At 36.3% G+C, this 21,504-nt stretch overlaps 1 protein-coding gene across 1 annotated transcript in view; it reads right to left on the minus strand.

Moving 5' to 3' along the window:
* The window catches only part of LOC107677979 (leucine-rich repeat transmembrane neuronal protein 4-like), a 36,454-nt gene extending 26,843 nt beyond the window's left edge, over positions 1 to 9,611 (minus strand). Inside the window, exon 1 of the mRNA XM_016473055.1 lies at positions 9,233 to 9,611. Within this exon, the coding sequence (XP_016328541.1) occupies positions 9,233 to 9,455 (223 nt within the window). The 5' untranslated portion in view covers positions 9,456 to 9,611. The remainder of the gene's footprint in view (positions 1 to 9,232) is intronic.
* Positions 9,612 to 21,504: the final 11,893 nt, after the last annotated feature.

Genomic DNA, 21,504 nt, shown 5'->3' on the forward strand with positions numbered 1-21,504 from the left:
AGGTTCTAGGTGACCTACCCCAAGAGGTAGTTGACACCATCACTTCGGCGAGAGCACCGTCTACGAGACACGCTTACACCTTGAAGTGGAACCTGTTCGTCGAGTGGGGTTCTTCTCAATGAGAAGACCCCTGAAGATTCCTGATCAGGGTCGTGCTTTCCTTTTTGCAGCAAGGGTTGGAGCAAAGGCTGTCTCCCTCCAAATAAAATTATATCGGCCATTGGCCACCCTGCTTTCCAAGATATCGGCACTGTCATCGGCTGTCAAAAAAACAATATGTGGTGAGCCTGCAAGCGCTGCCCCCGGAAGAGGCAGACCCAGCCCTAGCTTTGCTTTGTCCCATCCGAGACTTGAGATGCTACAGAAACCGGACACAAAGCTTTAGGACCTCAGACCAGCTCTTTGTCTGTTTCACCTCAAATGGGTAGTGGCACTGAGAGGCCCTGGTTTTGTGTTGGCTTGCTAAAACTGCTCCAGAGTGTCCGTACTGTAGGCCCTGTCGAGCTTTTCCGTCCCCTCGGCAGCCAGACGTGGCGGAACGTCCAGCTCCAGGCCCTCACTCGCTGAATCCTTGAGAACCAGTAGAGGGCTGGGTTCCATATGTAGAGACCTAAATGGATCCCATATGGGTAAAGTCCACGGTATAGCCTCAGAGCCCGTGTTTCCCCAGCAGACTTCTGCCATTTCCAAGAGGGTTACAATCACCACTAATCTTCCAAATGCACCTAAACAGTTGTTCATATGTGTAACTGCTTCCGAAACCTCTTTCGGGAAGGATGGGGCTTCCACAACGTTCCTGTTCCAAGTGGATCGGGTACGTTTTCCCAGTGTTATCCAATCTCACTGAGTGGGTAGTACTATGACAACAGTGACTGGTCTTCTTGTTGCGAGCCCTGGCCTACACCACAAAGGGGCAGCATCCATGGCGCTTTGGTAGGGATCCCAATTCGTCAGTCACCGACATGACTCGGAGTGACTGACTGAAAGGGAACTAATGTGCATTGGCTCGTTTAGTTAAACTCGAAGTAGATTGGTCTCTTGAAGCGAGATCCCAATTCGTCGGTCACCGACGTGACGTCTCCGTTCCGACGGAGTTCTGTCACTTTTGCAATTGTGCAGTATTAAACAGCAAGAAGTATATATATGATATACTTATATATTATAGCATATATAGTATATACAACAGCATATATATATATATATATATATATATATATATATTATATACTTATATATTATATCTTAATTCACTTTATAAATACAAAAAGCACATTTTTCTTTCAGACTCTTTGTTTGCTATTTATTTCAGGATTGGTTGATGGCATAATTTGGATTTGCGGTTTGTCTGTCTCTTCAAACTGAGAGGTAATAGATTAATTCATTATCATGAATAAAACCTTCCCACTCCCCGTCAAGATTATCACACACAGCTCTTATACATCTGAATTGCTTGCATCTGACATCTGTCTCAAAATATGAGATCTCATATTTATATTCTATATGAATATAGGATCATATAGATCTCATAATGATCTCATATTCTAGGAAGACCTCAAAACGACCAATGTTGTACACATCCAGCTGTCATGACATCTGCACATATATTATTCAGTAATATAACACCCAGGATTTAGAAGTTCTACAGCTCACAGCTCTATAATCACTATAAATCTGTTATTTAGCTTGTGGCACTCTCTTTTGAATTACACTAGAATTACATAAGGAGTCTCAAGAGAGTCATTTGGATTAATTTACTAGGAACCATTTTTAAAGCTTTTTTTAAAGTGATCATCACCTATGCACTAATCAACTGTAAGATGTGACTAATGTCCGGCAATATCTTTAATACCATATTTTATACTGTTCTATGGAAATTGATTAGTCAATTTAGAGCTGAATCATTACATCAAACATAATTACTCTGAAGCTAGTACCTCTGCTATCTGAAATGTGTTTCATATTGTGTTATCCATGCCAGAAAAGATGATGCAAAATGGACAATTTCATTACCATCTTTTGCATCTCATACGTTTTAAGTGCAACAGGAGTTTTCTTTGCCAGGAAAAAAGAATACAGCAATATGCAGAACAAAGAAGAAAAAAATTTATCAAAGTTTTAATGTATAAGCATTCAGTTGAAGATCTGCACTGTGTGTACCATGAACTCATTGTCTACTGTAAAAAAGGAGGACGGAGGCCATCTAAGCATACACAGCAAATGACAGAGTCATCAGTTTTAGCAAACTATAATCCCACTGATGCTGTTAAGAAAATTTCAGAGGAAGACTGGAGAAAAAAACCTAGAGATCACTGTCATTATACCTTCAAACAGTGCCATCTTTTTACGGTCTGTTTTTCTCCACAGCGGTGAAAAAAAAAACTATTCAGAGTCCGAGCAATCAATCTCATAATTGCATATCATTGTGGTTATCATGCAGTGACTCAGTATAGATTTCCAAGTAAACATATGGATGGCAATGAAAGCCATCACACCAGCTATATTAACTGTCATCTGAGGCTTTTGGAGGAGATAAAAAAGGACCCAGGGCCATTTCTCTGTGTTTCCAAATGACTTGTTGACTATTATCAATTCTCATGCTTCACTGGTAGTACATTACACATATTATACCCCTCTCTACAAGGACACACATTTGTGAAGTGACACTATGTTTGGGTCATGTTTCCTTAGGTGTCCATGTAAGCCAAACAAGAACAGATTAACCTTCACAATGATTCCCTAAAAACACACTGAGCTGTCCACATACTGCAGCCAGAACAATACTAATGTAGTCCTAAAATACCCAGCTTCAAATTCCAGGAAAAACTCTGTAAGTACAAATGAAAAAGTGTAAGAATTACCTGTTTGTGTGCTTCCTACAGTAATGGACATTATTAACCCAAGGGGTCAGGGTTTGGCTCGAAAGCATGGCCCTGTTATCTTCGGCTCGTATATGCCCTAAAGACCATCTGGCTGCAAAGAACATATTTCTCCTGATTCTCTTGTTCCACAGCAAAAGAAATCATAAATTACATAAGCTGTGAAATGTGAGTTGCCAGGCTGAATTAAATGCAATAAGATAAAAAAAAAGACATCGTACTGCCAAATACAGTAAAAGAAGAACTTTGTCCTTTTACTGAGATATCCTCGCAAGCAGCATTGTAGTTTAATTCATGACAGATGACTGTTATTGGCCATTCTTTTAATGAATAATAACAAAAACAAGAACTGCACACTCAGAAGTCTGATTCAATGAGAATAGTTAACCAATTAACATGAGCTATATGGACTAATCTTGCATTTATAGTAATTATTTAGCCATCACAAAGGTTTTCCGTTAGTCAAAGGCTAACCAAAATATGAAACTGGGTAAACTGTGCAGTGTGCACTAAAGCTTAGTGCACAGTTGCTTCAAAAGCCATGCTTCAGAAACAATGAAGACACTGATCAACTATGGATAAATAAAAAGAAAATGAGAAGAGTCTCACTGATTTAATCCAAAGAAAATATGCTAAGGAGATAAATACTGATAAAGAATTTATTGCAAAAAAATTAAATAAGTCATTTATTCTCACAGAGGCTGCATTTATTTGATCAAAAATAAAGTAAAAACTGTAACAATGTGAAATAGGGGTGTAACGGTACACGTATTCGTACCGAACCGTTTCGGTACGGGTCTTTCGGTTCGGTACGCATGTGAACCGAACGAATACAGTTTTTTTTTTTTCTCCGGAAATTCAAATAATAAATGGCGTTTTGACAGTCTTTGATGTGGCATGACAGATCGCTGTATAAACACCTTGGAGAGCCGCTTCTGGGACGGTTCAGAAACGTGCTGGTATAATCCGAACCGTCATATTTGTGTACCGTTACACCCCTAATGTGAAATATCATTACCATTTATTATTGTACCTTCAGATATCATTCTAATATGCTAATTTGGTGCTTAACTATTAGAATAATTTCTGGAGGATCATTTGACACTGAAGACTGGAGAAAGGATGCTGAAAATTCAGCTTTGCATCACAGGAATAAATGAAATTTTAAAATATATTAAAACAGAAAACAGTTATTTTAGATTTTAATATTTCACAATATTACTGTTTTACAATTATTATCATTAATAAATCAAATAAATGCAGCCTTAAAATTCTTAACTATTCCAAACTTCTGGCAGTATATATATTTAATATTGTGATACTACATTTTTACCAATCTTGATGGTTTTTCAGCAGGCTTACATTAGCCTGAGTTTAATGTTGCAATGCAAAAATCATCTTGGTCTCCATTTCACATTTTGCAGCAATTTGGTATCAAGGATTTTCATATTTCAGTTGCGACATTTGAAATTCGAACCAACACACTGCCAGCTGATTGCAGTGACTCTCTAGTGTGGGATCCTCCTTATCTACCAAGGCAGTGCCAATCAATGGCACTCAAGTTTAAATATTTACAATACCCCTCCTAAACCAAACCTCAGACTCTGTCTATGATACAACTCAAATCAAGAGAACAACGAACGAGCCACTTACAAATGCAGCGGCACAGTAGTGTTTGACTGCAAATGTCATTCGGTGTTGAACGAATCAGAGATCTATGGCAGACAGTGGTGGCGAGTCTGCCACCTGTGAGTAATACTGCAGATAAAAATCGATCCAGACACCACTTTTTTACTCAGCGAACTAAAGTCCATCCGCCATAGCTCATCCAAGGTTAGTTCATTTAAAAGCCACTCATTTAAAACATTGTACAACTGTGGCAGGCCCCTATTCAAATGGCTAGGAAGATGCTGGCACATACAGCAGAGTCAGCTGTTGTATTCCTTGGCACTGTGACAAGCCTGATATTTCATATAAATGCTACGGTGACGCTAAGGCTATTACCCAAAGTGCCAAGATAATGGCAAAACCTGGATGAAACATTAACTTTTGTAAATGAATGGAATCAAATGGTTTTGACGCATAAGTTTCCCTATTTATATCAGTTTCAGTACACTAATACTTAAAAAAAAAATCTATAACCGACTTCCTGCTGCTTGCATCAAACTCTGCTGTCAAATCAACACTAATTTTAAATGGCACCATGTCAGCTGTATGATAGACTGGGTAAATGTTTAATGGAGGAACTGCACTTGTATCTCTCTACACTGAACTTTGAGTGCAAAATTGAGTGCAAATACAATATTAATGACTTACTTGAGACCAAAGTGGCCACAGGAAATGCAAATGTCTATTCTTGGAATGTAAAATAATGGTAATTTTCTTTACAAAGGTTCCCCTCGTATTACAAGTATGATGAAATATGACTCACAGCTGCTGCATAATGTGTTTAAGCCCTTCTCAAGTTGTTTGCCTCTCTATAGGATCCCCCTCTTGAGCATGATTTGGTTCTAATTATAGAAAATATACAAACATACAAAGACTAAACAGTCAAAGTCCAGTAATGATCCTTTCATTACACTGATTCTTGAGTACTGGGACAAGACAGGCTGTGAAACTGAATGAATGAATGTTTAATCTATTTGAGGTATTCGTTTTTTGGTCCTACAAGTAGTTTTAGGGGTGAGTGACAATATAATGTTAATTGTAACTAAATAAAGAAAATCCAATAAAATGGTACATTTTTGTAATGGCAGGGAAGGTACAGCAGGATATGCTTTAAGACAAAAATGCATGTGTTCTGCACCCAAATTATTTCTGAACAGATTCCAAAACAACATCTTGAGAGAGACTCCAATTTCATTTGGACGGAGCACACAGTGGCTCTTCTATAACAATGTTGAGCACCTGCTTAATGTGTTTCAAGCAGAGCCCGACCGATATGGGTTTTTTGGGGCCGATACGATACTGATATTAGGGAGTAAAAAAAAGGCAGATACCGATATATCGGTCGGGCTCTAGTTTCAAGATCATAAAAAGTTTTAGGATAATGAAATTTTAGGGTTGTTAAATAAGAGATCACTCAGCAGGATGGGATACATCCAGTATTTAACAAGCAATAGCAACTCTCACCTAACTCCAGAGCTGGGATGCTGGATTCTATCCATACGAGACTACAGCTCAAGCACATAATTCACCCGGTCAAACCAAAGCTGCAATATTGAAATGATGGACCTCCTGCATACTTAAGGCACATTATTCAACACACATTAATTGTGAGATTGAAGAGTGCTGTAACTGTGCCTCAGTCACGACGTGGAGCGCCGAACATAAGTGTGATTGATGCTAAAAGCACTATTTACGGCACAACTGTGGTTGTAAAATCAGCTTAATCCACTGCTATGAGATATAAGACAGATATACTGTACATTTGAATTGTACACAGTAAGTAACAGGCTTCACGATGGTGCTCAGGATTAAAAATGCTAAAAGCTTGGTGGCGATTACTCACAAATAAATTAAACATGCTCCAATAAGATTAAAAAGAAGCTCATAACTGTAAAGACAAGCCTGCAGAGACCAGTCATCTTTCTTCATCTTAATATTAAGAAGAGAAACTTCACTGTGCAGCTGTATACTTTGTTGTGAGGGATGGTTCAACCAAAGTGAAAATTCTGTCATCATTCCAAACTTGCATGACATCTTTTCTTCTTGTTTTCACTATTGTTGTCAATATAGTGAAATTCATTGGGGATCAAAACAACAAGACCCCATTGACTTTGATTGTATGGACAACATTTTTTAATGAGGCATCTTTTTTGTGTTCCACTGAAGAAAGTAATTTATACAGGTTTGGAACTTCATGAGGGTGAGTAAACAATGACAGGATTTTCATTATTAGGTGAACCGTCCCTTTAAGATTTGCAAGGCTTGCAGCAGTTTTAACACCCTTTCTCAGTTATATTTCCTTAAGGTATTGCATTAAAAGGTTAAATGAGTATGATGATATAATCAAGTGAAATTAAAATATTTGTGCCTTCATTGAAAACCACATCAAGCTAGAAATACCAGCTATGAAAGGAACAAGGTCTGTGTAATGAAAGCAAAGTGCGAATGCGAGTCAATTTACATACCTAAACATTTTTCTTATGTTAGAAAAGAGATCTTTAGTCTACAGTTGGATTTAAATCCTTGGATCTTCTCGGAATGCATGGGCTGACATATTAAATGGTCATTTTCAGTATAATAAAGTGATAAAGCACTGTAATTTTAATATAAGCCTTCCTTGTAGGCTTTTGAAGTATGTATGTAGAGCTAGTGATCAACATAATGGCCTCAAGAATGGATCTGATTCATGTAGACAAGTATTTTCATGGCAACTGGCAATTTCTAAGTGCAATCCACCATCCCGACCCCGCCATGGCCCATACTATCTACTACTATCTCTACTCAGCAGGAATAAATGTGAAATCATGTTAGCTTGGTTAGTATGTTTGGGACTCTGGAATCCAATATTGAATTAGATAGACAATTAGAATGTTTAAAACATGAAGAACCATGTAAGAGTCACTACCCTCCCTGTAAAAGCATTACAAGCCATAATACAATTTAATTTATATAATATGCATACAGTCATACAGTACAAGGAAGATCAAATTATGTATAAATAAAACCACGCTGACATAGATTCAGACAACGGTCAACTATAATAAACAGAGGACTCAACTATAAAAGGCTGAACTGAGAAGTCAGGACAAGTTATTTTTCATGAATGTCAAGTCAGGGCAAGATGTGTTTTATGTTATAAATGTATACTATTGGGCAAAGGTCAGTGAGTCTTTACAGTGTGTCTGTTTTTTTTTTCTGGGCAATAACAGTGGAAATGTTCACTGGCTTTTTTTGTAGCTCAGGCTTTAAAGCAACTATTCAGATCTTGTCCTTTTAAAGAAATAAACTTACCCTGAGAAATAATCACTTGTGTATAAAGTGTGACAACTAGCCCCAGCTCTCCCCTGTAGGCTACATATGAAATTATGCTGCACTGTGAAAACAGTGTTTTGCCAGGTAATCTATATCTAACTCTACATTAAAATATACATCAATGAAATATTAATGTTTTTAAGATATCACATTGATTTCATTGTTTTGAGGGCAAAAAAAAAGGTAGAGAAAATGAAGAGCGAATGGAACAGACTAAAATCTTCCTCAGCAACTGGATGCTCCACTGAACTATTAAACACATTTAGGACATTTCTTATTCTATTTAAAAAGGAAAGGTGGTGGTGAGCTTAGGCCTAGGCTATTATATATATATATATTTTTTTTTATTTTTTTATTTATTTATTTATTTTTTTTTCTTCTTCTTCTGTTTGCTTCATTACCTACATTTCGTCATCTGTCAACAACACATTATATGTCAGATTCGTGAACAAATCGTTTTCATAGTCGGATCTTTTAATGAACCGTTTAAACAGTTGACAAAATCGGTCTGGACCACGAAATGAATCAGTAAGAGCATTAGTCACATCGGATCTTTCAGACTATCCGACTCCCAGTGATCCAGTTAACGGCTCACCAAGAAAATAATAATAATAATAATAACAACAAACAATAATAATAACAATCATTTTAAAAAAGAGCTCAGCAAGTGAATTGAGAGGGAACCGAGTGGGTAACCGAGTGAGCTGATTCTCAAGAGCCGTTTTATAAGTGAGTTCAAATAGTATTTTTATTAAAACATGCTACATTTTTCATAGGAGACAAATTTTAGTACAGTTTAATGCTAATTTTATTTAGGGTCTTTTTTTGCTGCAAGCTAAACTGGGACAAGACATAAAAATAAATACACATATTAACAAAAACACAATCGGAAGAACAGTAATAAAAAGCAATATGTGCATAAAAAGAGATTTATCTGTACCACACTGTCGGAGACCACGTGCTTACGTAAAACGCAGTTTTTCGAACCGCTTCTTTGAAATGATTTGTTCAAAATAACCGATTCGATAAAATCGAACTTCCCATCAATTCGTACATTGAAATGACAATAAAGGCCAACCATTTTGACAGACAAGCCAACATTTATTTGAAATGCGACGCTAGGCTATAATACCTGAGCCTGAGGTGATTTTCATATTCCCATGAATAATACCTGTCTAACAAATACAGAAGAAAATTTTGTATTTCTAATTTTGTATGTTAAGATTTAAGAGTGCATTTTATAGCCCTCTTTCATTTTACACAAATGGACCGATTAATGTTTTTAATCTGCAAATGATATTACATCGATTTGAAATATAAAATTAATGAATCCTCATCAATACTATAAACTTTATCCCAGGATGCCAGGTACTCACCCATATCAGCCGCGCGCTTTTGATTCCACTCGCGTTTAATCCCTGCGGTTACTGCACAGATACTCAGTCTCTCAGGATCCTCTCCAACGAAGACTTTTACCTTTAGTACGAGCAGTATTACAGCCCAACTAAAATCATTATCAATCCGACTCCATCTCGCAAAACACTTTAGAACGTGCTGAGTCCCCCGTTTAATCCAACAACACGGCAAACCAGTGTACATCCAACAGCAATGAACATGATCGCCATCCGTCGTTCAAACGGAATATGAATGAATTATCGCTACGCAGCAAGCAACTGACTGAAGATGAGGGCAAAAGTTGTTCTGGGTCGCATAATTGGAACAATAATGTTTAGATCATGCGGAGTTTATCGACCAGAGGTAAGCAAAGAAAAAAATAAAGAAAAAAACAACACTGAGTCTTAAGGGCTTTGCGTGAGAGGAAAGCCGTGCTCGCCGCCGCAGTAGAGAGTCTCAGAGCTGCTCGGTCCCTGAGAAATATCACAGACCGTGATGATTGTGCGCTCCCGCCCTCAGGTCCTCTACAGTCATAATAAAGGTGACCCGGAGGCAAACCTGCTGCGGTAAACACCCCCCTACCAACCAAGACTGTTGATGAATATAAATGACACCCTGTTAATCACTATACAATAGCAAGAGAGATCCAGTGTATACCATTAAAGGTATGGTCACCAACAACGACTTCACAGAGCTATTTCTACCTGAACCTCATATGAAAAAATATGTCTTGCTTGAATAAGACAGCTCCTGAATATTTGATTCTGACTCAATCGTGGAATTCAGCATCAATATTTGTATTTATTTATTTGTTTGTATAACTATATATGACAATGGCAACCTTGATCTGGAAGCCTTTTGGTCACACATCTTCAAATAATTTAATCTCAAATCAATATTGAATGCCTTTCCATTTACTAAAACTCCATAATAAGCAGGATAATGGTCGTATGGTCAGGCCATCAATGTGAAGTAGAAATGCTTTTATGTTCAGATCCTTTTTTTTTTCTTTGATGTTCTTTGACACAAGCATTTCTCCAGGTCTTGATTAGTATGAGCACAAAAGCACTAAAAAATAGAGAGACCAGCAGCTGAACTAAGAAAACACTCAAGTAATCTGTATAAACCAATTATTCTGATTCGTCTTCTGGTTGAAAAACAGGTTTGTTCCAAGCTATTCTTGTGCTCTGCCTGACCTGACTTCTATATACACTCTTAAAAATAAAGGTGCTTCACGATGCCATAGAAGAACCTTTTTGTCTAAATGGTTCCATAAAGAACCTTTAACATCTGAAGAACCTTTCTGTTTCATGAAAGGTTCTTTGTGGAGAAAGAAGGTTCTTCAGATTATAAAAAGGTACGAAAGAGATGGTTCTTTAAAAAACCTTTGACTGAATGGTTCTTTGTGGAACCAAAAATGGTTCTTCTATGGCATTGCTGTAAATAACCTTTTAAAGCACCTTTATTTTTAAGTGTATGTTTCAAAGCAAAGCAAATAGTTAAAAGCCACTAAGAAATACCAACTTCATTTACTTTTAATAGGAATGTCATGGGTTTTTTTTCTAGCCATCCTTGTGGATAAATGTAAATGACTTGGAGCTGGTTTGGGAACATGAAATGAGTGCATGTTGATGAGTTTTCTTCCGGTCTTTACCTGTGAATCCATCTAATTTTATGCTCCATAAGTCAATTATTTTGTCACAAGCTCTGTTAACAAGGTGCGTTCAAACTGTTTCTGGCAGATTATCCACAAGTGAAAAACACAATATGATGTGCTTCTTTCGCTAGAGAACAGCTATTTTTCTCTTCTATTATTTTTTTCCCTAACTCAGTTCTATCTTGGCTGTCTTATACAAGATTTTCAGAATGAAAAAACAAATTCTTGGAACTTGCACATTGGCAGTCGTGATATGAGTGGATTAAGAATGCTATGGCTATATTTGATCTCTTGCCGCATTGAAGACATGCAGATAATTTAAAGCAATGGAATATATTTTAGCAGGGGATTATCCAGTTTAAGCAGTGCAAGTAGTTAGGCACAAACTGGCAGTAGCCGATGGCAATGTAAGGATGGACGACGGCAAAACAAGGTCACTGCTAGCAGCATATCTTAATTCATCATTGTTTTGGATGCTGTGTAGAAAGATGTTTATTTATTAACTAAACCACTGACAAATTTAGGAAATTAGCAAGACTTTAAATGAACAGAAAGACTTGTAATGAGAGTTTCTTAAATATTTGAGTCATTTACTGTATAACTGGTGAATGGTTAAACTAACAGATCACTCCAAAATGAAAAATCCTTCTCATATATAGTAGTTGCAGATTTATAAAAAGCATATTGCCTTTTGAGTAAGTAGAGAGAGTGAATGAGGGATGTGATAATCAGTGGTAAAAAAAACAACTGAGCCCAGACAGGAAACCAACTGTCACCCATTTGTCTTGAAACAAGACCAAGAGCTTCTGCTATGCTGATGTAAGCCAATTACATGGCTCTCAATATCTCTCCCAGGGCGTCATAAATATTTCATGATTATGAGATGTCATAACAGGCATTCTGGATTGAAGTTCACAAATTAAATAACATGCTGAGCTTCACAACAATTTCTAGCCTTGTGTGATTTTCTTTGTTTTGAAAAAAATAAAAATAAAAATGAAATGCATTCCCTTGGGAATATCTTCAATAAGCATGTGACATTTTAAGATTAATAAAGGAAATCTCTCATAACTGGTCATTTCTGCCTGCTCCATTTGAGTGATTTAGAACTTTAACATGGGTCGGGCTGAGTTGTCTTTCTATTGATTGCCTTTAATAGTCTTCTATCTGGAGGGAATCTGTTGTTTTACCAGGCTCAACAACTCATCACAAGTGAAAGTCAAGTTTTCATATATTAAACTCTCTCAGAAAAAAAGAAAAAAGGTACAAAAGTTATCACTGAAGCGGTACTTTTCGAAAGGTACAACTCTGTACCTCATTTAGCTCTAAACGGTGCATATTGGTACCTTAAAGGTGCATATTTGTACCTTTTGAAAAGATACCGACCCAGTGACAACTTTTGTACCTTTTTTTCTGAGAGTGAATCATATCTTACATTGTATTTTATTCGTTTTTGTTAATATTTCCACCTCCTCTCTGACACTTAGAATTACATAGTGCATTGAATTAAATTTACAATTTTGAAGAAGAAAGATTAAACTAGTATTTTCTTGTAAAACACTCCAATAATCTGTAATTACGGCTTTGAAAAATAATTTTATTGATTCATTTTACTGAATCAAAAACATAGCACGACCAGTGTAGCCCGATTCCCGTGACAAATCACTATAACTGGTTCTTTTTTTAGTTAATTAAAAACAGACAATGTTAGTCAGATAGATTTATGAACAAATGACTGAACAAATGATGATTATGAGTTTTTTTCAGAATAAAAATAAAATGCAGCATGAATCAAAAACATACATTGTGACAAACAGTCTAATTCTTGAAACAAATTACCCTAAGGAGCTGGATCTTTTAAAGTCTTCATGAAATTAATATTCACCCAGTCTTTCTCCGAACAGACAGATGTCTCTCTGGTGACATATGCAAAATGTATCCAATCATTTTGTCTGCTTAAACCCTACCTCTGCAATCTTGCGTTTATCTGCCTTTATTTTTGAATGCCATGCCCACATCTTAAAATCCAATCAACAATAATAGAACCAAGTCGCGTCCTGCATTTTTCCTTTTACAGTAATACGTTACACTTGGATATTCCACAGCAAATATCTGGAAGCGAATATCTGTTGCTACTTACGTTTCCCGTTCAAACAGACGAGTTTCTTGAATAAGTATCAACACCACCCTGTATAATTACACCATTAGCAGTTACAAAAAAAATTGGTTCATATGTAAGCAAAATGGACGTTATAGCCAAAATAAATCGTAATCGTAATCTGAACCAAGACATATTGTGACCTGGAATCAAACAGAATTGAGATATCTGTATCAATATTTCTAGTATTTTCATTGCCCATGGGCAGTGTTGGGAAAAGTTACTTTTAATAGTAATACATTACAATATTACAATATTACGTTACTCCATAAAAAGTATCTAATCGAGTTACTCGGTTACTTTTCATGGAAAGTAATGCATTATTTGTGTTACTTTTTGTCACCTGATCTGGGCTTGTTTATTTATTTTTATTAACAGAAAACCCAAAAGTTGTATTTTTGACAACTGTAAAGGCCCTTTTACACCAAAATTAAATGAATAAGCCTCAGGCTGAAGGAAGTGCGTCTGCCTCTGCACCTCACTCCCAATTTCTCTAAACATGGGAACAGGATAGGTGCAGTGAATAAATGGGAAAACAAAGTAACTTGCATTACTTATTTGAAAGAGTAACTCAGATATTTACTTGTAAAATTAAAAGTAATGTGTTACTTTCCTAGTTACTTGAAAAAGTAATCTGATTACATAACTTGTGTTTAGGGCTGCCCTTGACTAAGGATTTTTCTGGTCGACTAGTAGTCGTTCATTTGAAGCATTAGTCGACTAATCAAACGTTTATTAATAAACCATTTAAATCATTATAATGAGCCTTTAATTGCCTACATAGCCTTATAAGCGCTCAAGTACACGCATAAAGCTTGCCACAGCGCAACGGCAGAAACTAAGATTATGAATTTGTCAGGGAAAAACAGTAAGGAGAATGCTTTAACATTTTAATAATTTGATAAACTAGTGCTTTCTTTGTTTTCGGATTAAGAGATGAAGTTGGCGACACAGACTCGTCATCTCCGCAGTAGTGGACGCACCTGTATGCATGTTTCATATGGATTACATAATCTGAGAATAGGCCTATTTGTTTTCCATTTGAAATGGTTCATTTGAAAGTAGATATGTCGCTCTCTCTAAATGTTTTCATATCTGTAAGGAAAGTAGGCTATAGGTCTACACAGAGTTTCGCGCTCAAGTTCACAGAGACCTCTTTAGAGTCTTTACAGATTTGAAAGATGTATTAATCTTATCTGAATGACCAAAAATGACGGAGTATTTAATAGCAAATGACCGCACCGGTCATTCTGCTCACTGCATGACACTCCAAACTGTTCAGTTTACACACTCCACACAGACACTTGAACAGCACACATTTCTCTAGGATAATATTAGATTGAGCGGCCATGTAAACTTGCTGCTACTTACATATTTCAGATGATAAGCCATATTTGAGATCGTTGAATGATAGGCGAGCATTTGGATGCCCTCCCCGATGTACTGTATTACCACATAGACCAGCCGTAAGAGATAACTTTTCAGGAAATATCTGGTTTAGGCTTACGATCAGGGTTAGGTGCTTCTACACCCTTGTTAATCAGCTATCATTTCCCACTGATTTTAGGAATAAATTATGGGTAGGGTTAGGTTTATGGGTAGGGATTGGGTTAAGTCTATATTTTTGTACAGTAATGTTGATCCAGGATCAACAAAAGATGTTGATCCAGGAACATGTCTTACTTGGCAAAATCACGGCGACCCACCCCCAACACTGCTAATGGGCCCTACAAGAACACCCAACACGTGTTGTTAACATGTGGCAACAAAAACAGTTATGACACTGATAAAGGAATCAGTCTGATTGAGTGAATAATTCAATGACTCACTCAACAGTCATAAATGTCACCGCTAATGCACAGACTGGAAACCGCAAACAAAGAACAGAGTGATGCAATCTTATATCAGTACTCTTGGAATGCCACTCAGCCAATCAAATTTGAAATAACTGTTATAGAAAATATAATTCAACATATGTACTGCATAACAGTATATACTCTGCACTATGCATTTTCTAAGAACATAGGTTCAAGCACAGACACCTAGACTTACAAACATGCACATGCTACAAGCTCATGCACAAATTATCACGGGCGGTGAAGGGTAACTAAACTTGGCAATGGAAAAAGCAGGATATTTACAGCTCTCAACAGCTTGCTGAAAAAGCAGGGAAGACATTAATTGCATTGCTCTGTCGCTGTCTTGTATGTATTGATCAACCAAACATAACACCCACTACACCACACTGTGAGCACAATAACTCGGATGCTAATCAAATAATAGTAGAAGAGATATAAGGATGGAAAACAAATCCAAAGAGAGCAAAGAGTCAACACACAGCCTAATAGTCACCTGTCAAAGACTTAATCACTAATGCCGTCTTCCAGCAGGTTCTTCTCTGGAGTGAGCTGTACTTATGGGTCTGTTCGATTAAAGGTGAATGCATTAATATGGAAAGCAGGAGAGGCCAGCATGTGACCTTCCAAAGGACACAAGTCAGAGCTATTTATATCAAAAGAAAACCTGACTTCTAACAAACATGGAAACCCATTTAACAGTTGTTTTGTGGTGGTATCAAGCACATGATTTTTTTTATTAACTTGTGCTTTTGAACAAGGAAAGAGCTTGGGATTCCTAATAGCTGCTGTTTTGGACGTTTTAAAGTTGGTCGATTTCTGTTCTCTGAAACTTTTGCAGTTGAAATGTTTTTTTGTTTTTTTTTGGTCAACAATTTGGAACCGGTCTGGCCAATTAAAGCAAACGTAGCTGTCAAACACAAACATTGTACACCATGCTGTAAGCGTTCTGCTAAGACAAAAAAGTAAATAATTTAGAACAGCATTCATTATTAAAGAGTCACTATTAAACATCAAGACATTCAATGGGCATCACAGAATTTGTTTAGCTTCTTGCTTTTGATTAATATTGTATGTAAAACAGCCTGTGCAACATTTTTTCTCTATTTTTCTGACAAACTACAGGGGAATATACAGTATAATGCATAAAGTGTTTTTATGGAGATTTGTTTTGTTTTTGCTTTTTTGTTTCTTTTAAAGGTACTTAGATAATGCCATTGGTCCATTTCAGCATGTTTACATTTATGTAGCCAATTAGGTGTCTATTTATTGATTTATATTGTATTTTATATGTTGTAATGTATTATGATTCCATGGAGCCTGAAGGTGTCAGGGAATTTCAAAAGTGTGATTTCCAGACTTGGAAAAGTAATGAGAATTCATAAATTCTCAAAACATGCTTTGGAAAAATATTCAGCTAGTTATCACAGGCAACTATAAAATCATGAAAGAGTCATGGAACAATAGTGGAAATGAATTGTTTAGAAAGTTTAGAACCCTACATGCTGTAAATTAGTCATGAATCACATTACTTCAACACACATTTTCTACCACTTATCTCACATTACACAAAGTCATATTGGTTAGACGTTAAGTCAGGCACATTACAGGCCCCTTTCCTTCCAGATACAGATGAAAAATCTTTCTACTCTATTCCTATCATTGAGATAAAATATTTTTTGCATTTTCTAAAGGGATGGGTTATGGCCTCAGACTGGTGTCGCTTCTGCAAGGTCTGAGCTGAATGAACCCATTTGGCATTTGAATCTATCATCTATAAATGTTTAAAAGAGCAAATTAGTCTTAGCAGTGATTTTATTAAGTTTGGTTCAGCCACTTTGTGCTTTACAATCACTAGTTAAGAAGCTGAAAGAAATAGTGACGAAGTAGAATAGTAGAAGATTTTTAAAGAGGACATCTATATTAATCCTAATGTATCTGTCCACTTTTAATGAGATCACTCACACTACTGTTCAAAAGCTTGAGTTCAGCAAGTTCATAATGTTTTTAAAAGAAGTCTTCTATGCTCACCAAGGCTGCATTTATTTGATTTAAAAATACAGTAAAAATAGTAATTGTCAAATATTATCACAATTTAAAATAACTGCTTTCTATTTTAATATATTGTAAAGCGTAATTTATTCCTGCGATACAAAGCTGAATTTTCAGCATCATTACTCCAGTCTTCAGTGTCACATGATCCTTAAGAAATCTAACTTTATTGAAGTAAACAAACCACTCTATATTAAAAACATAAAGAGTAATTGAAGAGTTTAGATGCAAAAGCCTCTAAGTGCCATCTGAAATTTCCTTCTAAAATTAATATTTTTATCAGGCTCCTATGTTATTTTACTTAATGGCAATATATAGGTCCTTTTCTATGCCATTATAGTGAAATAACTGAACACAAATATAGGAGCCTGATAAAAAAACTAATTTTAGATTAAATTTTCAGAAGGCACTTAGAGGCTTTTGCATCTGAACTCTTCAGTTGTCAGATACATTATTGCTATTATATTATTCTTGTACATTTCACAGTATTCAGAAGAGGTTGAGACAAACTCAGGGTCATCCACATATATGTAGCTTCACATAAAACACACATATAACACAACTATAGGAAAAGGTAAGCGTGTTTTTGTTTTTTTTAAGCCTCTCAGTTCTTGCTCTGACAATATTTGCAAACAACAAATTACACAAATTTATCACAATCAAAAACAGAGGAATGTTATATGATAAAATCAGTGTGATTAATTAAAAACACAATAAACCGTACTGGCCATTTTTGTTTGGTGCCAACAATATAAAGTTATATAGAGCTTGTCCTTGAGTTTGAGCTTATTAAAAGGCAACAGCAAAGCTAGACATGAAGCTGGAGGAGGAATTTAAAAAGCACATCACGCTGAGATTGTGTGCTTACAAAGACTAAGAAACACACGCTGTCTGCACTCTCAGCTATTACATTAATACCCCAGGGACCTGCCGCAGTGATCTACTGTACACACGTGACTTCAGAGCCGTGTATCATCTCTAAAGTCACGGCAGGTGCACAAAGAGTAACAGCACTGGGGCTCGACCCTTCATCTGGCAAAAGGACGTAATTACAGATATGGATCTTAGCAGACGGCATATGTAATAAAGACATTAACTATAAGGAGCCGCTCTTCACGTGTCTGAACACTACCTGCACGTGTCCTGTGAGATTCAAGCAGCCTTTCTGATTGTCAACATGACATCGAAATGACTCTGTTAACCTCCTTAATGCATGTTTGTGGTCTTATTGTGCATAATTCATCAGAGTATGTTGTTTCAAATAAAAAAGAAATGTTTTGTCTTAGTAACCTTTTATCGAAATGTCAGTCCTCCCACTCAACCATCTTCAGTATGTATACAGTAACATCCACTATTTATGATTCAGTTTATTCCAATGGATAAAATGAAGTCCCACCCTACATTTTTTTCTTGATGGATATTCTGTAGCATATATAATACGGCATATTATTGAAATAAAATAGTTAGCTGGGCAATTTACTTTACAAGCTATAGTTAAACTAGTCAAGCTGTAGTGTTGTACTTTAAGCTACTAACAATAAGTAGCTAGTTAATGAGGCAGTGTGGTTTTAGATGCATATTATCCTATATGTTATGCACACTGTAATTTTTTTCCAAAGTTGTAAATAAAAGAATAATTACTTGAGTGTGTTTTACAAGAAAATATTATTGCAGTCTTTCTACTTGCAAAATTTGTTTAACATGTTTAATTCAATGTGTTACTTGGATTGTCTATATATTAGAAGTACACTAGTTTAAAAGTTTGGGCTCAGTAAGGTTTTTTTTTTTTTCCCCTGAAAGAAATGTCCTTTGCTCTCTTATGCCAAGGCTGCATTTATTTGGTCAAATGTAAAAAAATAAAAATAAAAAATAAATAAAATGTTATATACAGTATATATATATATACAGTATATATACAGTATATATATATATATACACACGTTTCTTCTTCTTACCAATGTTGAAAACCGTTGTGCTGCTTCATATTTTTGCAGAAACAGTAATACCTTTTTTTTTAGGATTCTCTGAAATAGAAATTTCAAAGGAACATAATTTATTTTGACCAATTTAATGTGTTCTTTCTGAATAAAAGTATTTATTTCTTTAAAAAAAAAAAAGAAGAAAAAAAGAAAATGTTACTGGTCCTGAACTTTACCATTTAAAAAAAACGTTTCTAATATTAGAAGTGCTGTATACTCAGAGACTGATAAATAAATGTACATTAAATTACATATTTTATTAATTTATAAAATTAACCCATTTCTTTTTACATTGTATCAGTATATATTTAATTAAATTATATTAATCTTTAAACCAATACATTTACACTAAAAAAACTAGATTAGTAAAAAATTATGTAACTTTTGTTGAAAAACAGCAGCGAACAGTGGCATTTAAATAAATGTAGTTAAAGGATTTGATGTTAAATGTTAAATTTGATGTTTGATGTTAAAAAGTACGTACTTTTTTTTTTTTTTGACAGGTTACCGATCGTTTGGCTAGATAAGACCCTTATTCCTCGGCTGGGATCGTGTGGAGCCCTTTGAAGCTGCATTGAAACTGCAATTTGGACCTTCAAAAACCTTCATTTCTTTTCAACTGAAGAAAGAAAGACATGAGCAACTTGTATGGCATGGGGGTGAGTAAATTATCAGGAATTTTTTATTCTGGAAGTGATCTAATCCTTTAAGTTGGTTGGTTTTGATTCTAAAGCCAGTCCATGATCCAGGATCTCTGGTGGACCGCAAACAGAGATATTCTCAGGCACGGAAAGGTCGTGGGTGGCCATCTTCATTACTTACACTTTGTCTCCTCCTATCAGCAGGGCAATCATGAGGGCCAGTGGAGTCGGCTGTCAAGATGCTCCATACTAATTGATTTCTCAGCTTTTGACAATGCCTGGCAGCCAGATAATGGATGACAGGAAAAAGGATACCTGCATCTTGATTCCTTGTCTTGCTGACACTTGGATAAACACTGTTTATAGATAACATGCTGGGGGTTATCAGAGGGTGTCCTCACAGCGTTCAGCAAACCAGAATGTGAGACTATTCTCCTGCGGGCTCTGCTTAACATTACCGGTAGAAGCGCTCTTTTACTTTAATGACTATGGAACAGACACTGTTTGCCATCAGAGACACCCCTAGAGGCTTCTTTCTCAGAGATCCCGACCTCTTCGTTTGAGAGCCACTTTGCAGAGGACCGCGACAGGCCTTTTGATATTTTCATATACAGTGCCGCTCACATTCACAGGCAGCAAGTCCAAAAATAATGTCTAATAAATGGCATAACTGCTGTTACGTGATGGTTTTTGTCCCCAGTGCACTCACAGGTGAATGGAGGTCCATTGAGAGTCCCTAGAAATACATTATAGGCACGCGGTGAACATTCAGCACATGCTACTACTGTTTGTTGCACTTGGATCATTTATAATTTATAAGTATTGCTGAAAAAACAAATGCTTAATTTGTTACTGTATCCCAATAGGGAAAAAAGCCACATTCTATTGTTTACGATAATGAATTGCTCACATTACAACCCACGGCAACTAGGTTTACATATAAAAGAGCAATGAATGATGAATTTGTCTTTGTAGAAAAAAAGATGATCTATTTGACAATTTGTGCAACGACAGTGACTGTACTGTGCAGGGAGCAAGTTTTAAACATTATATTATTTGTTGTTTGTTATTTTAAACTTCTTCCTTCATCCAAAACACAGTGAGTCCAATTGAGGAATGCTATTATTAAAATGATAGATAGATACAGTAGACAGACAGACAGATAGACAGATAGACAGATAGATAGAAAGAAAGAAAATGATAAAATGCTAATTTTTACACACACTTTACAATATCTGCAAAATGTTAATTATTTTACCAAAGTAAGAGGGATCATACAAAATGCATGTTATTTTTTATTTAGTACTGACCTGTATATATTTCACCCCATTCATACTGTGTTGTTACCTGGATGAACCACTGGTGATTTTTGGGTGATTGTTGTTCATGAGACCCTTGTTTGTCCTGAACTGTTAAACTGCCTGCTGTTCTTCAGAAAAAAACCTTCAGGTCTCCAAATTTCTTTGGTTTTCCAGCATATTTTGCTTATTTGAACCCATTCCAACAATGACTGTATGATTTTGAGATCCATCTTTTCACACTGAGGACAACTGAGGGACTCATACGCAACTATTACAAAAAGGTTCAAACGGTCATTGACGCTCCAGAAGGAAAAACGTCTCAGGTTACTTATGTAACCATGGTTCCCTGAGTAGGGAACGAGACACTACGTCCTCTAGGGGTCGCTATGGGGAACGCCTCGTCGTGACCTGTGTCTGAAGCATACATTGAAAAAACACCAACTCGTTGGCCGGCGACAGCCATGACGTCACTACTGGTGCGACTATAGTATAAATAGGCGCTGGGAGCACACATCATTCACTTCTTCGTCTGACGCTTGCGTCCGCAGCATGGCAAGAAACCTAGAGGACGCAGTGTCTCGTTCCCTACTCAGGGAACCATGGTTACAT

The sequence above is a fragment of the Sinocyclocheilus anshuiensis genome, unplaced genomic scaffold (assembly GCF_001515605.1).
Source record: "Sinocyclocheilus anshuiensis isolate Anshui unplaced genomic scaffold, SAMN03320099.WGS_v1.1 scaffold260, whole genome shotgun sequence".
Classification (NCBI taxonomy): Eukaryota; Metazoa; Chordata; class Actinopteri; order Cypriniformes; family Cyprinidae; genus Sinocyclocheilus; species Sinocyclocheilus anshuiensis.